This window comes from Lepidochelys olivacea (genome assembly GCF_965140295.1).
Source record: "Lepidochelys olivacea isolate rLepOli2 genome assembly, chromosome: 2".
Taxonomy (NCBI): domain Eukaryota; kingdom Metazoa; phylum Chordata; order Testudines; family Cheloniidae; genus Lepidochelys; species Lepidochelys olivacea.
This window is the reverse complement of record NC_140412.1, coordinates 131654765-131676537: the sequence shown is the minus strand read 5'-3', so window position 1 is coordinate 131676537 and position 21773 is coordinate 131654765. Positions and strand designations below refer to the sequence as shown.

At 38.9% G+C, this 21773-nt stretch overlaps 1 protein-coding gene across 2 annotated transcripts in view; it reads right to left on the bottom strand.

The window, feature by feature from the left end:
• Window positions 1–5845: 5845 nt before the first annotated feature.
• Window positions 5846–21773, bottom strand: part of CDH12 (cadherin 12) — an 852174-nt gene continuing 836246 nt past the window's right edge. For both annotated transcript variants that reach the window (XM_084620075.1, XM_084620076.1), the window contains 4 exons: window positions 17131–17252; window positions 13588–13705; window positions 9910–10161; window positions 5846–6871 (listed from right to left, as the gene is read on the bottom strand). In XM_084620075.1, coding sequence (XP_084476201.1) covers window positions 6372–6871; window positions 9910–10161; window positions 13588–13705; window positions 17131–17252 — 992 coding nt within the window. In that variant the 3' untranslated portion in view covers window positions 5846–6371. The remainder of the gene's footprint in view (window positions 6872–9909; window positions 10162–13587; window positions 13706–17130; window positions 17253–21773) is intronic.

Below are 21773 nucleotides of genomic sequence, written 5' to 3'. Positions count from 1 at the left end.
CAGTTTTTCCCTCCTAATAGAAACAACCCAAAAGGCTCTGAATATCAGCTACCTACTTTGCTCAAAAAGGAGTAATATATACCCATTTTACACATGAAAAAGTGAGGGCACTGAGAGGCAAAATAGCTTTCCCACGGTCACACAGTGGATTGGTGGCAGGAATAGAATCCAGGAATCTTGACTCAGAGACCCTAGCTGTGACCATTTGAAAATGACCCCTCACTAAAACAGTCTCTGTCTCAATCTCAATGTACAAACTGTAAAAGCATTTTTTCTCCTATGAGGCCCATTCAACCTTTTATTTAGTTGAAAGAATGAAGCCCCATGAAACATCTCACATCAGTCTTGGTGTCTTTTTGTGGTTGAAAGAGACATAGTACTGGTATTGTTTGGTCAAAACTCAAAATTTCCATCTTGTGTAAAATTTTGAATTTTTAGTTTGGTCTGAGTCAGAATCAAATGCAGTCTCTTAGAAGAGAGAGATCCATTATAACAAAGTTACATAGGTTTTGCATTGCTATTGTTTTGTTTAGACAATTTATTCTGTTCTTGATTTAAATAAAAATGAACTAGGCTATTATTGAACCTGATTTTGCATTAGCAGAAGGCTAGGTAATGGTGTAATGCATTTTGATTTTTCAGGCACACTTAAATGTCACCCCCATTAGGGTTATGATTAAGGGTCATTTCATTATTTGTTTTCATCAGTGTTCTATATCTCAAAACACTCTCACTATTCAGGAGATGTGGAGTGGAATAGCTTTGCTAATGGCATTTAAAAAAAATAATTGCAAGGAACTTACACAAACAGAAGTTACCAAACTAAAACCAGACATACCATGTGAAGAAATGATGAACTATACTTTAATGGATTAGTAGACCCTCTTTCTTTAGCTCTATTGTATACAGGGTCACAGTTTACCGTGCTATGTCAGACACAGTTTTAAGAACTCCTTTATCTTCATAGATGCAATCAATGCTAACATAAATACAATGCTTGCAGCGCTGTGGGATAAGGCTTTGATAAGTCTTCAAAGACAGTTTTTTTTCTTCCACTTTTAGATGTGGATACTCTTAACATAAGAATATTTTCAATGAGGCCTCTGTAGCATAATAACTCAGTCAGTTGTCCTTGGATGCAGTTAAATACCCTCTGGTCTATAATATACTCTGAGAGACAAAGGCTTGGTCTACACTGCATAAGTACTTCAGTATAACTGCGTTGCTCAGGAGTGTGAAAAATCCATGCTCTTCCACCGACATAGCTACAGCCTCTCGTGGAGGAGGATTTATGAACCCGACAGGAGAGCTGTCTCCCATTGGCTTAAAGTGTCTTCACCACATGTGCTAGAACAGAGCAGCTGCATCAGTGCGGCTGTGCCAATGTAAATTTGCAATGTCGACCTGTCCAAAATCTGCTCTCAGGTTCTCCAGTGTAAACCCAAACTAATTCCATTGTCTTCAGGGGAGAGTAACTCTGGATTTGTACTGAGTAGCACAGAACAATTTAGGCCAGAGTTCATTTGCATCCTATGCAAACTGATATCTGTGTGTGAATACCCTTTTTCCATCTCTCCCCAAATTCTTGCAGTTTGAATTTTTGGCTTTGTTGCAAATTTACATTTTAAGAGCCATGTTCAAGGATCTCAGGTTTACAAAGGAGAATGTTCTTGAGTCTAGATTTCAATGCATATTTTAATTCTGATAATGTAGTTAAGCCATCTGAACTTTTCTTACTACTAACCTTTTCAGTACAGAGACATTTTTTTAAAACGTCCTCTTTTTCTATACTATAAAACTCCCTCTTCAGGCTATGACACAAAAAGGTCTGTAGTCTTATATAGTCATAATTTGAACCCATCAATTTTATTTTTTTTTGTTCTAACTCAGATCTCCTTACATCTCTATCTTTATAGGAATTTCTTATCTGTAGCACTTCCTTTCTCTAGCACTGATGTAACAGGGTGGCCAGGTGAGCAGCACTTGGATAATCCGTACCAATCCACACAAGTGCTGATTGCAAAAAACAGATGCATGCAGATGGCCCCCTGTACCAATATGGAGGAATCTTATTGAAGTCAGTGGGGTTCCTCCACAGCACAGAGATCTTTACATGCACATGACTATGCAGGTGTCATAAATATAAAGGGAAGAGTAAACCCCTTTAAAATCCCTCCTGGCCAGAGGAAAAATCCTCTCACCTGTAAAGGGTTAAGAAGCTAAAGGTAACCTCGCTGGCACCTGACCAAAATGACCAATGAGGAGACAAGATACTTTCAAAAGCTGGGAGGAGGGAGAAAAAAAAGGGTCTGTGTCTGTTTGCTGTTTTTGCCAGGGACAGAACAGGAATGGAGTCTTAGAACTTTTAGTAAGTAATCTATCTAGGTATGTGTTAGATTATGATTTCTTTAAATGGCTGAGAAAAGAACTGTGCTGAATAGAATGACTATTCCTGTCTGTGTGTCTTTTTTGTAACTTAAGGTTTTGCCTAGAGAGATTCTCTATGTTTTGAATCTAATTACCCTGTAAGGTATCTACCATCCTGATTTTACAGAGGTGATTCCTTTACTTCTATTAAAAGTCTTCTTGTAAGAAAACTGAATGCTTTTTCATTGCCCTAAGATCCAAGGGTTTGGGTCTGTGGTCACCTATGCAAATTGGTGAGGATTTTTACCAAACCTTCCCCAGGAAGTGGGGTGCAAAGGTTGGGAGGATTTGGGGGGGAAAGACGTGTCCAAACTACGTTTCCCAGTAAACCCAGTTAAAGTTTGGTGGTGGCAGTGGAAATTCCAAGGGCAAAGGGTAAAATTAATTTATACCTTGGGAAAGTTTTAACCTAAGCTGGTAAAAGTAAGCACAGGAGGTTTTCATGCAGGTCCCCACATCTGTACCCTAGAGTTCAGAGTGGGGAAGGAACCTTGACAGCAGGATTGGAGCCTTTTAAAAAAAATAAATAAATAACTACTGGGTGTTTTGGATGTCCAGTTTGTGACCCCTAAATAGGGCCTGTTTTTGAAAAGTGTCAGACACCCAAAATCATCAGTCATGCTCGGATCTGTAGACCTAGATATCTATCTATATTCTTTCATGGCCCTCATCATCATCATGATATCCAACATCCTCATACCAATCAATGTCTTTACCCGCAAGACACCACTGAGAAGCAGGAAGGACAGAGAATTGAAGCACAGAGCAATTAGGGGCCTGATCCATCTCCCTATCCAATGGAAAGACTCCGTGGACTTCAATGAGAGCTGGATTTGACACTAAGGGCCTGATTTTCAAAGGTATTTAGGTGCCTAAAGACACAAATAGGCAATGCATAAATGATCTTCAAAAAGTGTGTGTGTGTGAGGGGTGGGGTTTCCTATCCTAATCTGGAAGCAGCAGCTTTGGTACAGCTGTGCTTACAGGGCACCCTGCAACCACCCCGCCTTTTTTTTTTCTGTGCCTGTGACCTATTGTACCTCCCCACTCCACGCGTGTGTGTGTGTGTGAGTGCACATATTTTTTAATCACTGCAGATAGGCACCTAGCACAATCTTCAGAAGCACTTAGGTACCAAATGCCACTGATTTCAATGGGAGTTCAGCACCAAGGCACTTCTCAAAATAACACCTGCCACCTAGCTGCATCTTCAAGCATCTAAATACTTTTGAAAATCTGGCTCTAGAAAGTCACATAAGGTCCCACAACAGGTGTGTGGTAAAGACATGAATTGAATGGAGTGCCCAAACACACATTAACTACAACCCTGTCTTTCTCCCTTGTTCCAGATATCCATGTCCAACAGTAACTTCAGCAGGCTGAACTAAAACTGTTTGATTGGTCTTCAGATTAGGTGGCTGAAAGAAAAGATTTTAATTGAGATTGACAATTAAATTAATAATTGCATATCAATTCATTTCAGAAACAAAATCTTGCTGGAAGTTGATTAGCTAGATGATAGGAACATCTCAATTGGAAACCTCTTAAATGTCAAAAATATGCATCAATTTTGTATTTATTTAGCATACAATAACTCTCTTGTTAAATATGTATTGTGAGCAATGACATGGCAAGGATCATATTATCTGGCTACTCACCTTTGGAGTCCAGGCTGCACTATCCAGAGTAAATGCCAGTCTGCTCCAGAGCCCTACTATCCTGTTCTCCAGCCCCAGGATCCAGTGGAATTAGAACTTTTAGTGACATTCATGCTTTGTAAAGTCAGACGGTCAGAATCTGCTCTCTGTTACACTACTGTAGGAATTATTAGTGAAATATATGTAAAGAACTTGGAGTAATGTTACCGGGAACTGAATCTAGCCCTGCGACTTCAGTGGTGGGAATGGACAGTGTGGGATTCCTAATTTAGCATTTTGCTGTTGCGGAAGAGGAGTGATGAAATTCCTGTCTACAACAGAGATGAATCATCACATATACAACACGCAGAAAAGGGTGCCTCCACAAATGTGAATTTTGGCTGGATTAAGCCTCTCTAGCAAATGCTAGCAAATCATTCACATGAAGTTTTGTTTTACAACTGCACAATTTTCATTTATGCTACAGTCCCGTTACACCTCTTTAGCAGTGTAAAGTGACCTTCGTGTAAACAATTATCAAGCCCTAAATTTGATTAAATTGTGTTAAGTGTGCTTGACATTTACAAGTTCTTTAGATGGCAAAGGATAAGATATTGTCCTTTGGTGAATGAAAGACTGTGATTCACGCAAGGCTCACACTCACCCTGCCAATGCCATAAACCTCAAGTGCAGCGCAAGCAGATTATGGAGCACTGTAGAAGTCTGAGAGAGAAAAAAATAATTGTATATTCACTTTGGGCCATAACTGCTGCTTCTAAAAAGAAAATTACCATACTTTAGATCAGCAGACAATTCAACATTAATATTAATACTGATGTGGCATCATCCAGGCCAATCAGTATCAAAATGGTCAATACTTGCATGGATTGATTGGTTGGTTGTTTTTTAAAAGTGTAAGAAAAAATGCAATAAAAAAATCAGATGGGAAAAAAAATGTCAAAAATGTAATACAAGTAAATGCCAGCTGGAGCTTCCAGTTTCTTGAACTTTGTTTATGTCACAATAAATCTTCAGTGGAATGATGTCTGGGTACCACATGATTTGAAATGATATCCACACTTCTAAGTATATGAGTACGTATATATAACATTTTACATGTATAATTTAATCTGATGCTGAATATTTTCTTGAAGACTACTGTAGGCTTAATTTTCAGAGTGCTCTAAGACATTTGAAACATCTGACACCATAGTGGCACTGATACCAAAGTATGACATATCCTGAATTTTAGAGTATGACCAGTTGCGCAGGTTCCAGCAGGAGTTTAACATATATGTCCTCTCTGTCATGTATGTCTACAATATTGACAGAATGACAAACTAATTTCAAAGAAAAGCAATGTGAGGTCCTTTATATATATTTCATTATTCATACTTACACTGAAAAAAACCCAACACTGATACTAAAAAATACATTAGCCCTCTAAAAACCACCACTGATGTACCAGTAACTTGTCTATACATGATGAGTGAGAGTCAAGTTTCCTTCCTATAAAGGAATAGATGTTTTTATAATTTTCTCTTTCATCCTGGAAAAAATGTAACTGATTTTTTTTTTTTAAATATTCCTTTGTGTATGTGAAGATCAGTGTGTGGTATGTTTTTAATTTTGGGCTTTACATCTTGAAATTGAGTAATAGCACTTTTTATTCAATTTGTCAGTGAAATGCGGACAGAAGAAATGTGATATCTTGGCATACAATTATTATTATTATTCCTTAAAATAAAATAAAATAAAAATCCAAAACAATACCCCTTGAGTTTTAGTCACTGGATATATTCCAGAAAGTTATCTTCATTTTTGTTTTATAAGAACTAGAAGTCAGCATGTTGCTATTGCTTCTTGACATAAAGATAAAGTCCTTTATGTCCAGTTTACAGCTCAGTTCTGTAACACCATCATAGCAGAGTCTTTACCACTTTAAATGATAAAAGTTTCAATAGGCACTTTAGTGGAATTAAGAAAAATCTACCACTCTTCCACCGTGATGCCAGAAAGCTAGCTTCTGTCTAAGTTGTCATATCAGTACATTGTAGCGAATAGGCCTGAGCTTGTCTCAGTGTTATTCCCAAGTAACAAAAAACAACAACAAAAAAGTATATCTTACAGGGTTTATCCTCCCTTTGCAGACCAAATCAAAACTGACAGTATGATAAATATAGTAACTTGCTGGAAACAGGTGCTGTCTTTAATAATCAAAGGAATCTTGTCCTATAAAGCTCGGGTTTTATTTTTAATTTGTTGTTGTTCTAGTTTTCTTATTCTTGCCTTTTGGGTTTCCCTCCCTTAAGTGACTTTAGCAGTGTTATAATTTTCTTCCTCTCCGAACATCTCTGCCAAGACTTTAAAGCGGGGTCCCCAGTCACTCAGGTAATCATAATCCTGGTCTGCCTCTGTAGTAAGTGAATCTATAGAGCTCAGAGACTCTGCTACAGATCCATTTCCTTCATAGGCATAGGTTGCCAGTGAATCATAAGGGGGTGCAGTGGGATCCACATCGTTTTCCTGCAGCCTTTGATTAATGAAATCTCTTATGTCTGTGTTGTCTTCCACTGGTGGTCTCTGACGTGGTAAACATAGAGTGTCCGGTTTTATATCCCTGCGTATTTTGTTATCTTCAATCACTTTTGGATTCCTCAGGGCACCAATGTCAAAAGCCTGGGTGTCTTCCTCCCCACCTCCTTCATCATCATAATGGATGACATTGTCTCTGATGTCTTCTTTAGAGGTCATCAGGGTGTCTTTTTTCTTCTGCCTTCGCAGTGCTACGTACAGCACAACAATGACTGGAACAAGGGAAGAATTGTAAATTAAGACAAGTATGGAAATACCTTGGCTGTCAGCAGACACACTAATATATCCTTCTATGATAGCTAAGGGCAATCAAAAGGCTCTTTTCTTTAGAAGACATGTTCCTGCTACCTTTTTTTTTTTTAAAACAGTGCTGTAAGCAGTAAGATAATATTTGCGGCTTGATGCACCTAACTCCCATCATGCTAGCTATGCACTGAATAATGAATAAGCCCCAAAGGGCTTGCCTTTACTAGTAAATAGAGCCATGTAGGAATCAGATTTTTTTGTTTTGAGGGTAGTTTCACAATGTGAAAATTTCTTCCATTCTAGAATGGCTGGAAGAACATTGAAAAATGTTAAAATTTCCTGCAGGCTGAAATTATGTGTGTGTGTGGGGGGGGAGGGGGGTGGGGTCATTTTGGATTGATCAAAACTTTTCATTCACATTTTGCCTTTTTTATTTCATATTGTATTTTATAAAACACATTTTAAAATAACAAACAAAAATAATTTTGAAACAGAAAACCAATGTTCTGTATCAAAGAGGTCAAAATGTTCCTTATCACTTTTTTTTCCTCCAGTTTGGAAATTAATTTTCATCAATGGTGACATATTTCTGCTATATGTTTTGCTTTTTAAACAAACCAGCATATTCTGATGGAAAAATAATTCATAATATTCCTGACAATGTCAAATAGAAAATTACATTTGAACATGACCTTGAGTAGTTACACTAACTGACATGATGCTGATAGTGACTTTGCAGTCAGGGACAAATCATGTCAATATGGTATCAATTAGTTGGGGTTAAACACTGGTCCTAATAATTTACCAAGGAACCAGTGACACAGTACTGAACATGACTTCTCCCTGTCTATACTGACTGCAGGATCATGGCCAATAATATTGTGTTAATTAACATGGCTCTTCAAGGTGGTGTTCTAACTCAGTGTAACTTTCTAGTGAAAATGAACCTTTAGGGTACAGCAGGCTGACTTTTGAAATATCTGATTTTAAAATCTCTGTATCAGGTAGGTTTCTTAGATAACAATTATGGGGGAGGCTTCTAAGTTACAAGTACAACAATAATTAGTAGGAAGTGGGTTTGAGAGATAGAAGATCACCTTAAGCCACAGGGAGTACTGAAGATTGTCATTGACAAATTAATGTTCCTTGGTCAAGTGTAACATAGCACACTGTTACCACACTGAATGGAATACAGAGAACCACTAATAGTCCCAAATCCTCTACTCTGTACAAAACCAAAGTAAATGGGCCTCGGAGTTCTGTGGGAATCAGTGATGGAACCGACGCCTCAGACTCCAGAGTCACGTAGCAGCTGTTGCTATAGCTCACACTCTTCAGTAATTTACTCAGTTGCTCTGTCACATCATAGAATCATAGACATGCAAGACTGGAGGGGACCTTGATAGGTCATCTGTCTAGTGTTTCTCAATCTTGTTGGGCTCAGGACCCATTTGTAAAAGTTTACGACCTGTCTCAACCCAGTAAATAGTCTGAGGGTGGAGGCCGTGGGGTGGTTTTGGTCAGGACCCATGCCCCACAGGGGACAAGATCTGTCAGGCACTCGCCCCTCAGTGGCATCTCCTGCAGCTCTGTACTGTGGGGTTTGTTAGGCTTGGCTCTCCCCTCTGGTCATTGCAACCTCTAGAGTTGAAGCATCGCTCAGGTTTGGCCCATCCCCCTGACTGGGCTAAACTTTTGTGAGTGAAGTTGTTACCTGGCTCATTGGGCTTCAGTGCCACCCACTCTCTCACATTTGGCCTATCCACACTCCCATCATCAGGGCAGCCCATCCAGCCCCGTGTGACAGGAACCATTAGAGCTGCCAAGCGACCCTTTGAAACAGTCTTGCAACCCAATTTGAGGTCCCGACCCTGGGGTTGAGAAACCCCAACCTCACCAGTCCCCTGCACTGAGGCAGGACTATTAGTAGTAGTTGTATCTAGAACCTGGGTTTTCAACCTGTGGTCCCCAGATCTTTGGGGGTCCACAGGCCATGTCTAAGATTTCCAAGGGGGTCCACACCTCCATTTGAAATTTTTTAGTGTTTGCAAATGAAAAAATATTGTAAATCAGTGATCTAGGCCATTCCTGACAGGTTTTTGCCTAACCTGTTCTTAAAAACATCCAAGGACAGAGATTCCACAATCTCCCTAGGTAATTTGTCCCAGTCCATAACTATCTTATATGCAGGGATTGAGTGTGTTCATTTGTGTGTCCTCCACCAGTAGTTCTGTGTAAGGAGCACAGATCTGGTCTGAAAAGCTTGGATTCAGGGCATTTAACACTTTGAAGTGCTATTTTAGGCATAGGCTAACACCTATCAGAATCTGAGTTACCTAGTCTACTGTGTAAGCAATAAAGCAGGTTTGATTACACTACTAGCGTAGTGGGGCTTTATTTTGGGGAAGATAGGCAGTAGCATGGGCTGCCAATGACACTGTATAAGTAAGACCTCATGTAAAGAGCACTTGTGCTCAAACAGCAATGTCATGCTATGGAATCCATTTCTGTACAAATATTGTATTATTTTTCAATGGTCCAGTCAGCCACAGGCTACATTATAATTAGGTCTTCCTGTCTCATTTCTTCATTCTTCTTACTTAATCCCTCATAATAATTGAAGAAAGGTCCTTACCAGGTAGCTGCTGGTGCAGATTTAGTAATTTTATATATATATATATATATATATATGGAAATCAGTTCCTCATGAAAGGTATTTAATCAACACTGTTTCAGAGCAAAATTTGCATTTCAAACCAAACTGTAAGATATTTTTCCCCACTCCATAAGAAATATGTAGTAGTTAGCAGATTGCATGCTCTGATTCAAATTAATGGTCAGTGCTTTGGGATATTTTTCTACAAAGGTAGAAGAATAAAAGTTCTCTTTGTAAACAGCTGTACATTTTCAATGGCCTTTGTTAAACAATAAATGGAATTATGGTGACTCAAATTAATTCACAAGTAGAATCAGAGACATACTTTGTTACAGGATGAAAACTAACCTAGAAGTATAACAATACACAGCAATATTGCGATCAAAGCCCCTGTGCTGAGTCCAACTGGTAGGAAGATTGCTTCAACATTGCAGGATAGAATGGTACCATCGGAATCGCATCTACAAACGTGGATAGTCATTGTGTTTGTGCTGCTCTGTACAGGATAGCTGCTGTCTTCTATCACAACTGGGAGGAAATACAAGTCTTGCTGCCTACGGCTGTAGCCACTTCTCCTGGTTTCAATTCCAGCTGTGTTGTCTGCAAAACATGACAGCCCTCATAGGATTGTTTCTATGGTGCTTCACTTAACATTTAAAAGCTTGTATTTTGCTGAACCTCAGAAAGATAATCTGGCTTCCTGAATCAGTAGATTATATATGCTCTGTAAATCCCTTGGTTCATTAATACTGAAGCTGTCAAATTCAAATCAGATGCAGCCAAGGTTTTTTTTCAAGCCAACAACTAATCTTTGTTGTTTGTGTTCATTTATCCTGCTGAGCTTGACAGCTAACATTTCAAAGCAGAAATGAAAAGAATATATATTTTCCTTTTTTTTTTTTTCCTGTTACAGGTATTCCATTAGCAGGGGATTTCAATCTTTCCTTTCCTTTTCTTGCCATGGAGTTTGGATCAGGTCCCCATTATGAATGTGTCTCACTTTAACCCTTTGGATTTGATAATGAGGCAGCTGGAGGAAGCACAATAGCCCCTCGACTTCTCCACCCCACTGAAAACAGACAATTAAAAAAAATTACAGGAATCATCTGAGCCCTTCGTGCCGTTAGTACATTTGCCACTAATCAGTGCCGAAACTGCACAGAGCTCCCGGGAGCTGAATTTTGCCACTTCTTCCCAGCAGAAGCTGACTTACCACTGCTTTACGTGAATCAAACAAACTTGAGTAGAAAGGCAATGATGTGAAGATTAAAAGGATTAAATAGAGGCGAAAGGAAAAGCATGATTGGAAAGCAATTTACTATCAGGTCTGATTGGGGATAGCCTGCAGTGCTTATTCCCCTTTACCATCTCTCCCATGTGAATTACTGTCTAGTTCAGATCATTTGCTGCAACATTACAAGAGTTCACTTACTGGATGTTTTTTCCCTTCCCCCTTTGAATCCTGCCACTGAATATAAAGATTAAGAGCCACATCCAGCTCTCAGATACCTATGTTCAACAATCATTAAAGCTGGTAAGAGTTGAGTGCAAGTATCTATAGACCAGATTTCTTAAGCACCTAGATACTATTCTGATTAAAGCTGGTTGAACATTTTCCAACTGAACATCTTTCTGTCAGACAATGGTGTTTCATTGAAACTGAAACTTCCCACAGGAATGTGTCAGTTTGGACAACATTTTGTCATGGGGCGGTGGGGGGCAGGAGCTTTTTTGATAAGGTTTAAAAATTCCATTTTTTGACCAGAACATTTTGATTTCCTTAGTATCAACATGACAATCCATTAAGAAAATAATTTTATGTTGTATAGTAATGTCAAAATTGAAAAAAAAAATCAATAGTCCCAAAATACTTCCCGCCCCCCCTCAAAAAAATAATCTTCATGGGTAATTTTTGAAGGGTTTGTTTTTTTTTCGAAATCAGAATGAAGACAAAGAATATAAAAATTCCGGAATTTACCACAAAACAGAAACTGTGGTTTCCACACAGATCGAATTCTGATGAGGTGCCTTGCAGCTGGTCTGCACTTAAAAATGCCACAGCTGCACCACTGCAGTTGCGCTGCTGTAGCACTTCTGTGTAGAAACTACATACCCTGATGGGAGGGATTCTCCTGTCAGTGTAGGTAGTCCACCTCCAAGGGGTGATAGCTAGGTCAACGGAAGAATTCTTACATTGACTTAGCGCTGTCTACAAGGGGACTTAAGTTGGCTCAACTATGTTGCTCAGGGGGTGTGGATTTTTCACACCCCCGACTAACGTCGTTAAACCAAATAATTTTTTCATTGCAGACCAGGCCTTGTAAGAACAATAACAGACAGGTAGGATTTGGTCCTAAATTCAAATACCAATAGTAATGGGAAATTAGCATTAAAATGGGCCTGAAAAGGCTCTTTGGATGCATATGTATGCCTCTGGCACAGTGTTGACTATTCTAGTAACTTTTATTTTACTGTGAGTCCTGCAGTGCTTGGTGTTTGTTTTGTTTGTTTGTTTTCCTTTCTTTTAAACCCAAACTCCTGGAATCAGGAGAATCCCAGCTTTCATTTTAAAATGTTTTAAAATCTCATAGTTGCAGAGAGAAGCTTAAAAACATGAAGTCACTTAAAATATTGGGTTTTTGTTTCTTTTAAAGTCTCATGATTTTATGCTATTTGTGATTTTTGGGAGCCTTAACTCCTAAGGTTTGAATGGTTGGGGCTGGCAAAACTGCTGCCATTGCAGTTGCTAGGAGCAGTACACGTCTTTAAGAGCAGAATCTTGTAGACTACTTTGGTGTGGTTTTTCCTCAGCCTCTGGTCCCCCTGATTTCTTCCCCCAGCCCCCCAAAAGAGAAAATCAATGTTATGAAACAAACTCTTTCATGCTTCCTTTCCCTTCTGTGCCTTCCTTTTTCTTGTCATGGCTGAACTTGAGGTAGAACTGGATGCAGTTTTTTTTCATGACAAAGTGCTGATTTCTTGAAAGCAAAGCTTCTTGTGGGAATGTAACAGTATTAATGAAATAGGTTTCTCAAACCCAGGATGGAATTTCTGGAGAGAGAGAGAGAGAGAGAGCCATCCCAGAACAGCCAATAGCCCAGTGGTAAAGGCACTCACCTGGGATGTGAGAGATACTGATTCATGCTATTTTGGGGTACCTCCCTCTTTTTTTTTTTTTTTGTATGGAAAAAAATTTAAAGGTCTCAGTTTTGTCATGATGTACAATGGGAAAAATTCTGACATCTTGAAAAAATGTTCAGGGCAGTAAATAGAGCTGGTAAATAGAATAAATTAACTTGAGGTATTCCTCCTACATTCTACTTCACCTCATTCCTTCAACCCCCTACCTTCCTATTTCTGGGCTTCTCTCACTCTATCATCAGCTTCTTATTTTTCACCTTCTATCAGCAAAAAGAACTCACTGGCCAACTATGTAGGGGAAACAGTGAACGTGATTGTGTAACAAGTACTATCAAATGCACTAAGTAAATTAAATGAAAAAAGAAGAAATGTGAAAATCTTTGTGTAAAACTTCACTGTGCATGAGTCATTAATCATAATACACTCATAAAAATGGGCTATTGCATGTAAACGCTGATGCTGTGTAGTTCTCTTTGGCTTTGACAACAAAATACAAACCCTGGTACAGATTAGTTGGCCCTTTTTTGATTCATTCATTGTTCGTGAACAATCAAGGCAATAGATTATGTAAATATAAAACTGTCAGGGATTATTTACATACTGTATTACATTTAAGTATTCAATAATATTAAAATATTCCGTTTACAAAATATGTAAATTATTTACACAGATTAACAAATTTTAAGGCCTAAAGGGACTATTAGATCATCTAGTCTGACCTCCTGTATACCACAGATCCTTACATTTCACCCAGTCACCTCATTGAGCTCAGTAGCTCATATTTGGCTAAAGTATATCTTCTGGAAAGGCACCCAGTCTTGATCTGAAGTCATCAAGAGCTGATGTATCTACCACTTCCCTTGGTAATGTGAGTAAACAACTTACTCCTGTAGTCTTGGACTGTGAAATTTGGTTTGGTGGACGCCTCAGGTGACAGTCTAAAGGAAAACCTTTGCCCAGCAGGGGACAAATCTTTGTCTGCAGCACTGACAGTCTGAATTACCTGAAATGAGATTGAAATAGAATTTGAGGTCAGTTCACTCTTTTAAAAGAAACAGCTTTGCAAGAACCTTAATGTAGTCATCAAATGAAACAACAGAAATGGACATTTAAGCAATAAGACACAACAGAGTCTGTTTCCTGCTGGAATAAAGTGCCATTCCTCTGTGTTGTAAGGTAAGAGGATGAACGCAGAATGCCACATTCTCTTGTGTAGTGGTGTATCCAAGCAACTCACACTGTGAACTGTCTGAATGAGATTATAAAATCATCCCATGAAAATACTAATGGAAACAAATAAATATTTTGTAACTTGTACCTAAAAAGTATAGTGATGGGCACAGGAGAGATATAGATATTCTCTTGCCAAGTAGTAACACCATACTATATAGTTCACATTAAGGAAAAAACATGTGATAATTAGGATGAAATAAATAAGAATTTAAAAATAGAGACAGGTTTAAATCAAAACTCCAGATCTAAATGCCTTTCACAAACTCTGTGGAACTTTGGCTCCCCATAGGCTCTTGCTATAATTGGTTTAGAGGGAATGGTCAAGAGTCTGTCTCAGAAGACCTCTTTTGTATACAAATGGAGAAAGGGAAGCATCAGAGCAAAAGCGCAGTTCAAAAGCCAGAGATGCAATAGTTTGGGAGTATGTGTGGGACTCTGACTTTATCTACATGTACATCTTGCACTGTTTTTAAAGCTGATTTAGTAAAACTGGTACAAACCCCTTTGTGGATGCTCTTAAGTCAGTTTGCACCAGCTTCGTTGATTACCAACTTAATACCAAACTTATGTAAAATGCTTTTTATCAGCAGCTGTTGTAGCTCTTTACAAAGGAGGTTAGTACCATGGCCCCATTTTAAACATGGGGAAATTGGGGCACGGACAGGTGACATGACCTGCCCAAGGTCACAAAGCAGGCCAGTGGAAGGAGCCGAGACTAGAACCTAGGTCTCCTGAGTCCCTGGTCCAGTGCTTTATCCACTAAGCTCCATAAAAGCATCGTGTACACTGATGTATGTATGCCTTTATAGGGGATTCCATTGGTTTTAAAAAAGAAAACTCTTTAGTGAAAGAACTACAATTTTCATATGTAGACACTGTCTTAATATTGGTACCTGTTCAAGCTTTGCAATGCTCACCTGAACCAAAATTTGTAAGATTTTCCCATCCCTAGTATCATTGATTAGATAACACACTGATAGGTGCTTTATAAATATCATATATTAATTATACCAGTAAAATAAGACAGATTAGTAGACAGAGGTACATGCAGACCATAGATGCACACTGATTACTACAGCACCTCACTGAATCTGGTTGATGCACAATACTCCTTTAGTGGTAAATTTTGAGCCCTCCCAGCTTTCCTCCCGAAATAAAAACAAATGGTCTGGCACTGAAGTTGAGATGAAGTAGTACAACTGAAAAACTGCCACCACCTAAATATAGATGTGGGTTAGCTCCCTGCCTTCTCAATGGAGCCAACAATTTTTTGTCAATCATTTTTTATATATTCATGTGTTTTGAAATCGCAGACAAAACTGTCACTTAAAAAGTTGAGTATGATGCTTACATAGACAGGTGTGTTTTGCTTTTCGTTAGTCACTGATTATAGAGCAGGCAAAATCATTCTAATTCTATAGCTGATAATCAATGTTCCCTCTAATTTTTTCCGCCCATGTGCGGAATTAATTTTGTTATGTGCACCAGTATGGAGGTAATGTGTGGATGTGTGCCACCAGTAGAAACAAAAAACCTAGATACAATATATATTTTTTAAAAGTTAACATAGGGATGATTACTCCAGCCAGGACAGGTTAGGCATTTTTGAACTCACTACTCAAAGAATTAAATTTAAGCATAAGAGAGAAATCAAAATTATGAAATGCGTAGACCAGCCAAAAAAAAATAGCATTTTGAAAGAATAAAATTACAGAGACTATATGACAGGTTTCAGAGTACCAGCCGTGTTAGTCTTTATCTGCAAAAAGAAAAGGAGGACGTGTGGCACCTTAGAGACTAACAAATGTATTTGAGCATAAGCTTTTGTGAGCTACAGCTATATGTGCATTGCAGGAAGTATCAAGAAGTAACAACAAGTTATAATAATACAAGTATGTGTTGGGAGGTGAGTGTGAAAGTGTGTGTGTGTGTGTGAGAGAGAGAGACATACACACACACACACACACATACCTCTCTGCCCTCCGCAGCCCCCAGGCTGGGGGAGAGGAGTCTCTCCCCGGCCGCCACAGCCCCAGGACTGGGACCGGGGGAGAGAGGTGTCTCTCCTGTCCCAGCCACAGCCCCGGGCAGGCCTGGGGAGAGCTCCGTGTCTCCCATCCCTGTCGCAGCCCTGGCTGGAACTGGGGCTGCAGGAGAGAGGCGTCCTCCCTCCCCCTAGCCCAGCATGCCCCAAGCTCATCCAAACTCCCATCACCTCACCCCACTGCCCCCACCCTCCACATTCTTCATGCTCACCTCTGTGTGTGCCTGCGCGGCTGGTTTGCAGCCCTTGATGGGCTCATGTGCGGTCACAAAGGCGCACACCTTAGAGGGAACACAGCTGATAATTGAAGTAATCAAACTGTTATAGCTGCAAGCCCTGTTTCCTTGAGGCAAAATTTTGATACAGTACAAAAGATGTTATGGCCTAGGGTTTTGCAGACCTTTGACCATTCAGCACTTAAACAGGATCACATAGCAAAGAATTGTGGACCAAATTCTGATGCTTCAGTCAGTTGAGAAACATCTTACCCTGCGTATTCTACTATTGACTTAAATGGATCACTTGTGGAGTAAGGTGCTGTTCAGCTGTGTGAGGGTATCACAATCGGATCCTGAGTGTAATGTATATATTTCAGCCTGCTGATTTGGGGTGAAAATATCTCTGCTTTGTTGAGACTTCTTCCCAGGGAAGGAACATATGGATAAAGACACCTGACCAAGTATCATCTAATTGTTTCCTTGAGCCCACCTCCTCTGTTTTATCCACCTGTTGTCTATAGTCTTATGCTTAACCCTAAGCTCCTTGGTGTAGGAACAGTCTCTGTTATATGCTTGTACAGTGCCTACAATGAGGCACTGGCCCTTCGGTGCTACCATACAACAAATAAATAGTACCAGTAACGGAAAATGTGATGGGCAATAATAAGAATTTTCAAAGGCCATTGATTGTTTTCATTGGGAACACATAGCTAATTTTCATAAGGATTACAAGCTGATACTATCAACGCTTTCTAGGGGATTTGGATGCTGAATCTTTGGTGCTCAAATCCCTTATGCAGCTTTGAAAAATCTCATCCACAATTTTTTATTTTTAAGTGTGTCCCATGAACAATACATTTTTGTTTTTCGAAACTGGCTTTTACTTTTATAAAATAATAATAACGTTAAAAGGAAATCAAAATATTAAAATACCTGTCCTGGTTTTGCGTTTTCACATACAGATGTCTCATATGGCACTGAAATTTCTGGAGGAAATTCGTTGACATCTAAGACATTTATTATAACATTGACCTTGCTGGTTAGTAATGGATTACCTATTAAAAAAATTGACAGGAAAAATTAGGAAATACTATTTCTGTATGCCCCCCACAACAACACTCATTATCTTCCAGATACACAGCTTTTACACTCGTGCAACTCCTTGACTTCAATGGACTTAGTTTTCATTCTCACCAGTGTGAGTTCAGACTCGATTCAAGGGCTTTATTGTTTTGGGCCAGATCCTGATTACCTTATTTACACTGAGTAGTATCTTCCTATTCATGGAGTAAGGTAACTACTCAATACAAGTAAGGGTATCTAAAATTGACCCTTCAGATGGAAATTATAAGTGCATACTTTTCTTAGATCACTTTAAAAGAATTCTCCTGCTAATCCTTTCCCAGGATTTAAAACTGTATTCATTTTTTCTAATGATGAAACATAAAAAATCCATAAACTTAATACTTACAATCCGCTATACATCTTCAAGATGCTGTACAAATGGTAATTAATTAGGAAAGTAAATAGATACACGCATAGTATGGATGGGGAATATGAGCGAGAAGGGTTCAGTGACTTGTTAAAAAGCTACAGAGTGAGCCCGTGACAGAGTCAGTAGTGGAACTCAGGTGTCTCTGGATTATAACATTGGTTAGTCCACTAAACTATGCTGCAACAATTATCCATTTTCTGTACAGGTAACACATACATATGTGCACAAAATAAATATTTAAAAAGAGTATGCTTAATGTTAATAGGCAAGGACCTTCCAGCTCTCCCAAATTGCTGTGTTATAGAGATATTACTGGTATGTTGTTTATAGAATTATGTGCAAATTCAGCAGGAACAATTCCACTATGCAAAATTCTCCACATTGGGCTAACCCTAGGGATTTAAAAGCAATTGTGTTAGAAAATCAAAGGATAATTTCATCCCTCAGGGTTGAAAATATGTGGGCTTCTATGCAGTTATAGTTAACCATAAAAAAAAAAGTTTATGAGCTGTGAGTCATGCCTGGCAGAGCCACAACAACGTGGGATACAAAATATAAGAACTGTCCTAAGCCTTCACCCATTTTTAGAACCAAGTTTACACGGAACCTTTCAGAAGTGCTGAATTGTTTGGATTTCTTGCTTATTTTATATTTTTTGCACAAGCCACTGCAAGCCTGGGATCTGTAACCAGCACGGCCAACAGTGGGGGTGGAGAATATAATAATTTGCTGTGTGTATAGGCTAGCAATATACAAGTCCCCACCTCCAGACCAACATAGAAGCATGGTGGGAATTATACCTCTGAGAGGCACAATTTTTTTCCTGTCCAGTGGCACATCTGGATGCTACCTCTTACAAAGCCACAATCTAGACTTGAATGATTTCCAAATCAAATGTGTTAAGTTGCAAAACCAAGCAACAAAAGAATATAAACTGTGTTATTTCTTCTTGTGAATCAACACTAATACAAATATTTTATCAAGTCAAATTCTGTTCCTTGGCAACCCCATTTCCTTCAAATTCATCCTCAGCTACACCTGTGCAACCTCGCTGAAGCCAAATGGGTTTAACAGAGGACAGAATTTGGCCCTGCAGTTGGAAATTAAGTGACAATTCTGTTGATAGACAATCTAAAATAAATTCTACACCTCTCTCTCAAGGTTGAATTGTCTCTGTAGCGCTAAAAAAGTAAAAATGTAGCAAAAGTTTATTTTAGTCACTAAAGAAAGTAACAGTGATTCTGAATACACAGCAGCAAAGAGTCCTGTGTCACCTTATAGACTAACAGATGTATTGGAGCATAAGCTTTCGTGGGTGAATACCCACTTCGTCGGATGCATGTAGTGGAAATTTCCAGAGGCAGGTATAAATATGCAAGCAAGAATCAGGCTAGGGATAACAAGGTTAGTTCAATCAGGGAGGATGAGGCCCTCTTCTAGTAGTTGAGGTATGAACACCAAGGGAGGAGAAACTGCTTTTGTGGTTGGCTAGCCATTCACAGTCTTTCTTTAATCCTGAGCTGATGGTGTCAAATTTGCAAATGAACTGAAGCTCAGCAGTTTCTCTTTGAAGTCTGGTCCTGAAGTTTTTTTGCTGCAGGATGGCTACCTTTAAATCTGATAGTGTGTGTCCAGGGAGGCTGAAGTGTTCTCCTACAGGTTTTTGTATATTGCCATTCCTAATATCTGATTTGTGTCCATTTATCCTTTTAGGTAGGGACTGTCCAGTTTGGCCGATGTACACAGCAGAGGGGCATTGCTGGCAGATGATGGCGTACATTACATTGGTGGACATGCAGGTGAATGAACCGGTGATGGTGGTCAAGTAAGGAGGTGTTGTTTTCACAGCTTCACTTTCAACAGCACCTCATTTTAAAAATCTTGCCCATGCAGCAGTCCTGTCTGGAAGGAAAATTGTATATTCATACAGAATAACTCAGTCATACATGATTCTTTGAGTCTATTATTAGTTCATTTTAGGGAAAGCAATGAAGATCATTCTGGATTGTATTAGCAGGAGTGTTATAAGCAAGACATGAGAAGTAATTCTTCTGCTCTACTCCACACTGATTAGGCCTCAACTGGAGTATTGTGTCCAGTTCTGTGAGCTACTTTTCAGGAAGGATGTGGAGAAATTGGAGAGAGTCCAGGGAAGAGCAACAAAAATGATTAAAGGTCTAGAAAACATGACCTATGAGGGAAGATTGAAAAAATTTGGGTTTCTTTAGTCTGGAAAAGAGAAGACTGGGGAGGGACATAACAGTTTTCAAGTACGTAAAAGGTTGTTACAAGGAGGAGAGAGAAAATTTGTTTTTTCTTAACCTCTGAGGATAGGACAAGAAGCAATGGGCTTAAATTGCAGCAAGGGAGGTTTAGGTTGGACATAAGGAATAAGTTCCTGTAAGGGTGGTTAAGCACTGGAATAAATTGCCTAGGGAGATTGTGGAATCTCCATCATTGGATATTTTTAAGAACAGGTTAAACAAACACCTATCAGGAATGATCTAGATAATACTTAGTCTTGCCATGAGTACAGGGGACTGGACTAGATGACCTCTCAAGGTTCCTTCCAGTTCTATGATTCTATGAAAGACAGCTGCAGAAGAAGTTCTGAACTTAAATTGTAGATGAAGATGACAGTATGAGGGCACAGTCATCACTGTCAGTTCCTTTGTATCATTAAAAAATATAATAAAATATTTTGCTAATAATACATTAGTTGTGAATGATGTATGTTCTTGCAAGTGTCCTGTAAATGAAAGCAGCTGACTAGTTAAATTGTTTAAAATCTTGGTAGTTCCTATTAAAGTAGTAATCTCTCTATATATCATATCGATTTGAATTTTCTTTTGGAAGTGTTTCATATGAAAGCTTATTTTCATTTTGTTTTCAGCTTCTGTAGCACAGTGTAGAAATTACGGGGGGGAAATTTTTAAAAAAGAAAAGTTAAGAAGGGATTCAAGTGACTGCCATAAAAATCAATGGGAGTGGTCTGGTTGTGGTTTTTTATTAATTCCTGTGCACCACTTTGAAAATATACCCATTTTGGCCTGTCACTGATAATCATGAAAGATAATAGAAGGGGCCAGATTCCTCTATCCTTACTCATGTAGGCTAATACCTTACAATAGCGCTGCCTCAACCTAGCTACAATCATAAGAATAATAGTGGGGCTCCCAGACTTTGTTACTATAAACAATAATAATAAATAGAAATTTCTCTAGAATTTTCTCTTGCTCTGGTCTTTCAATCTATTTCCTTTTAAAAATTATAACCTGAGGTGTTCTTGTGCTAATAATAGAATTATATGAGTCATAGCCAGCATTATCAGCTTGTAAGGAAAGTCTGCATTATTCATCCATATCTGCATTTGGGTTTATATATTGCTTGCCACTATCTTTAGCAATTTGAGTTGCATTGTACTTGTGCTATTACTAGAAAGTAACTTGATCTCTTGAGGCCTACACAATCACTCCTAGTCAAGCTTAGTTGCGGTGGAAGAAAGGTAAGATAAGCATCATCACTGATTTTAAATACAGCCCTTCTTGAAGCCACAGATGCGCAATGGAAAACAATAAGGACTGTGTCCCAGGGATGAGACAGGCGTAGTTGATCCACAGAAACTTGTTCATGACTTGACATTATTTTCCATGCAAAGTAGCATGGTGGCAAAGCTCTTTGAGCTGCTGGGGGCTAAGATGGTGGGCAGTATTTAAGTGGTAAACACAAGAAGCACATCACTTAGTCAATTGAAAAAAGGCCTTAGGAGCCAGCCAGAAGTGGGATTTTCTCTAAATTGAGGGGAACAATCTTAATATTTGTTTTCATTCATTTCACAAATGTAGATTATTGAACGAGAGGAGAAAACTCTAGACAGCAGAGAAAAGTATTAACTTTTGTGGTCCATTGTGCCTATGCTGATTTGGGGACCTAAATATAAGTGATGTGACGTTTTCTGAAGAGCTGAGCACAATCAAATCCCAGTGAAGTCAGTAGGAACTGCAGGTGTTTGGACAATGGTGGTACAAACCCCTGGATCTTGTCTATAATCTCTACTCTTGGAGCTGCACTTATTGGGTAA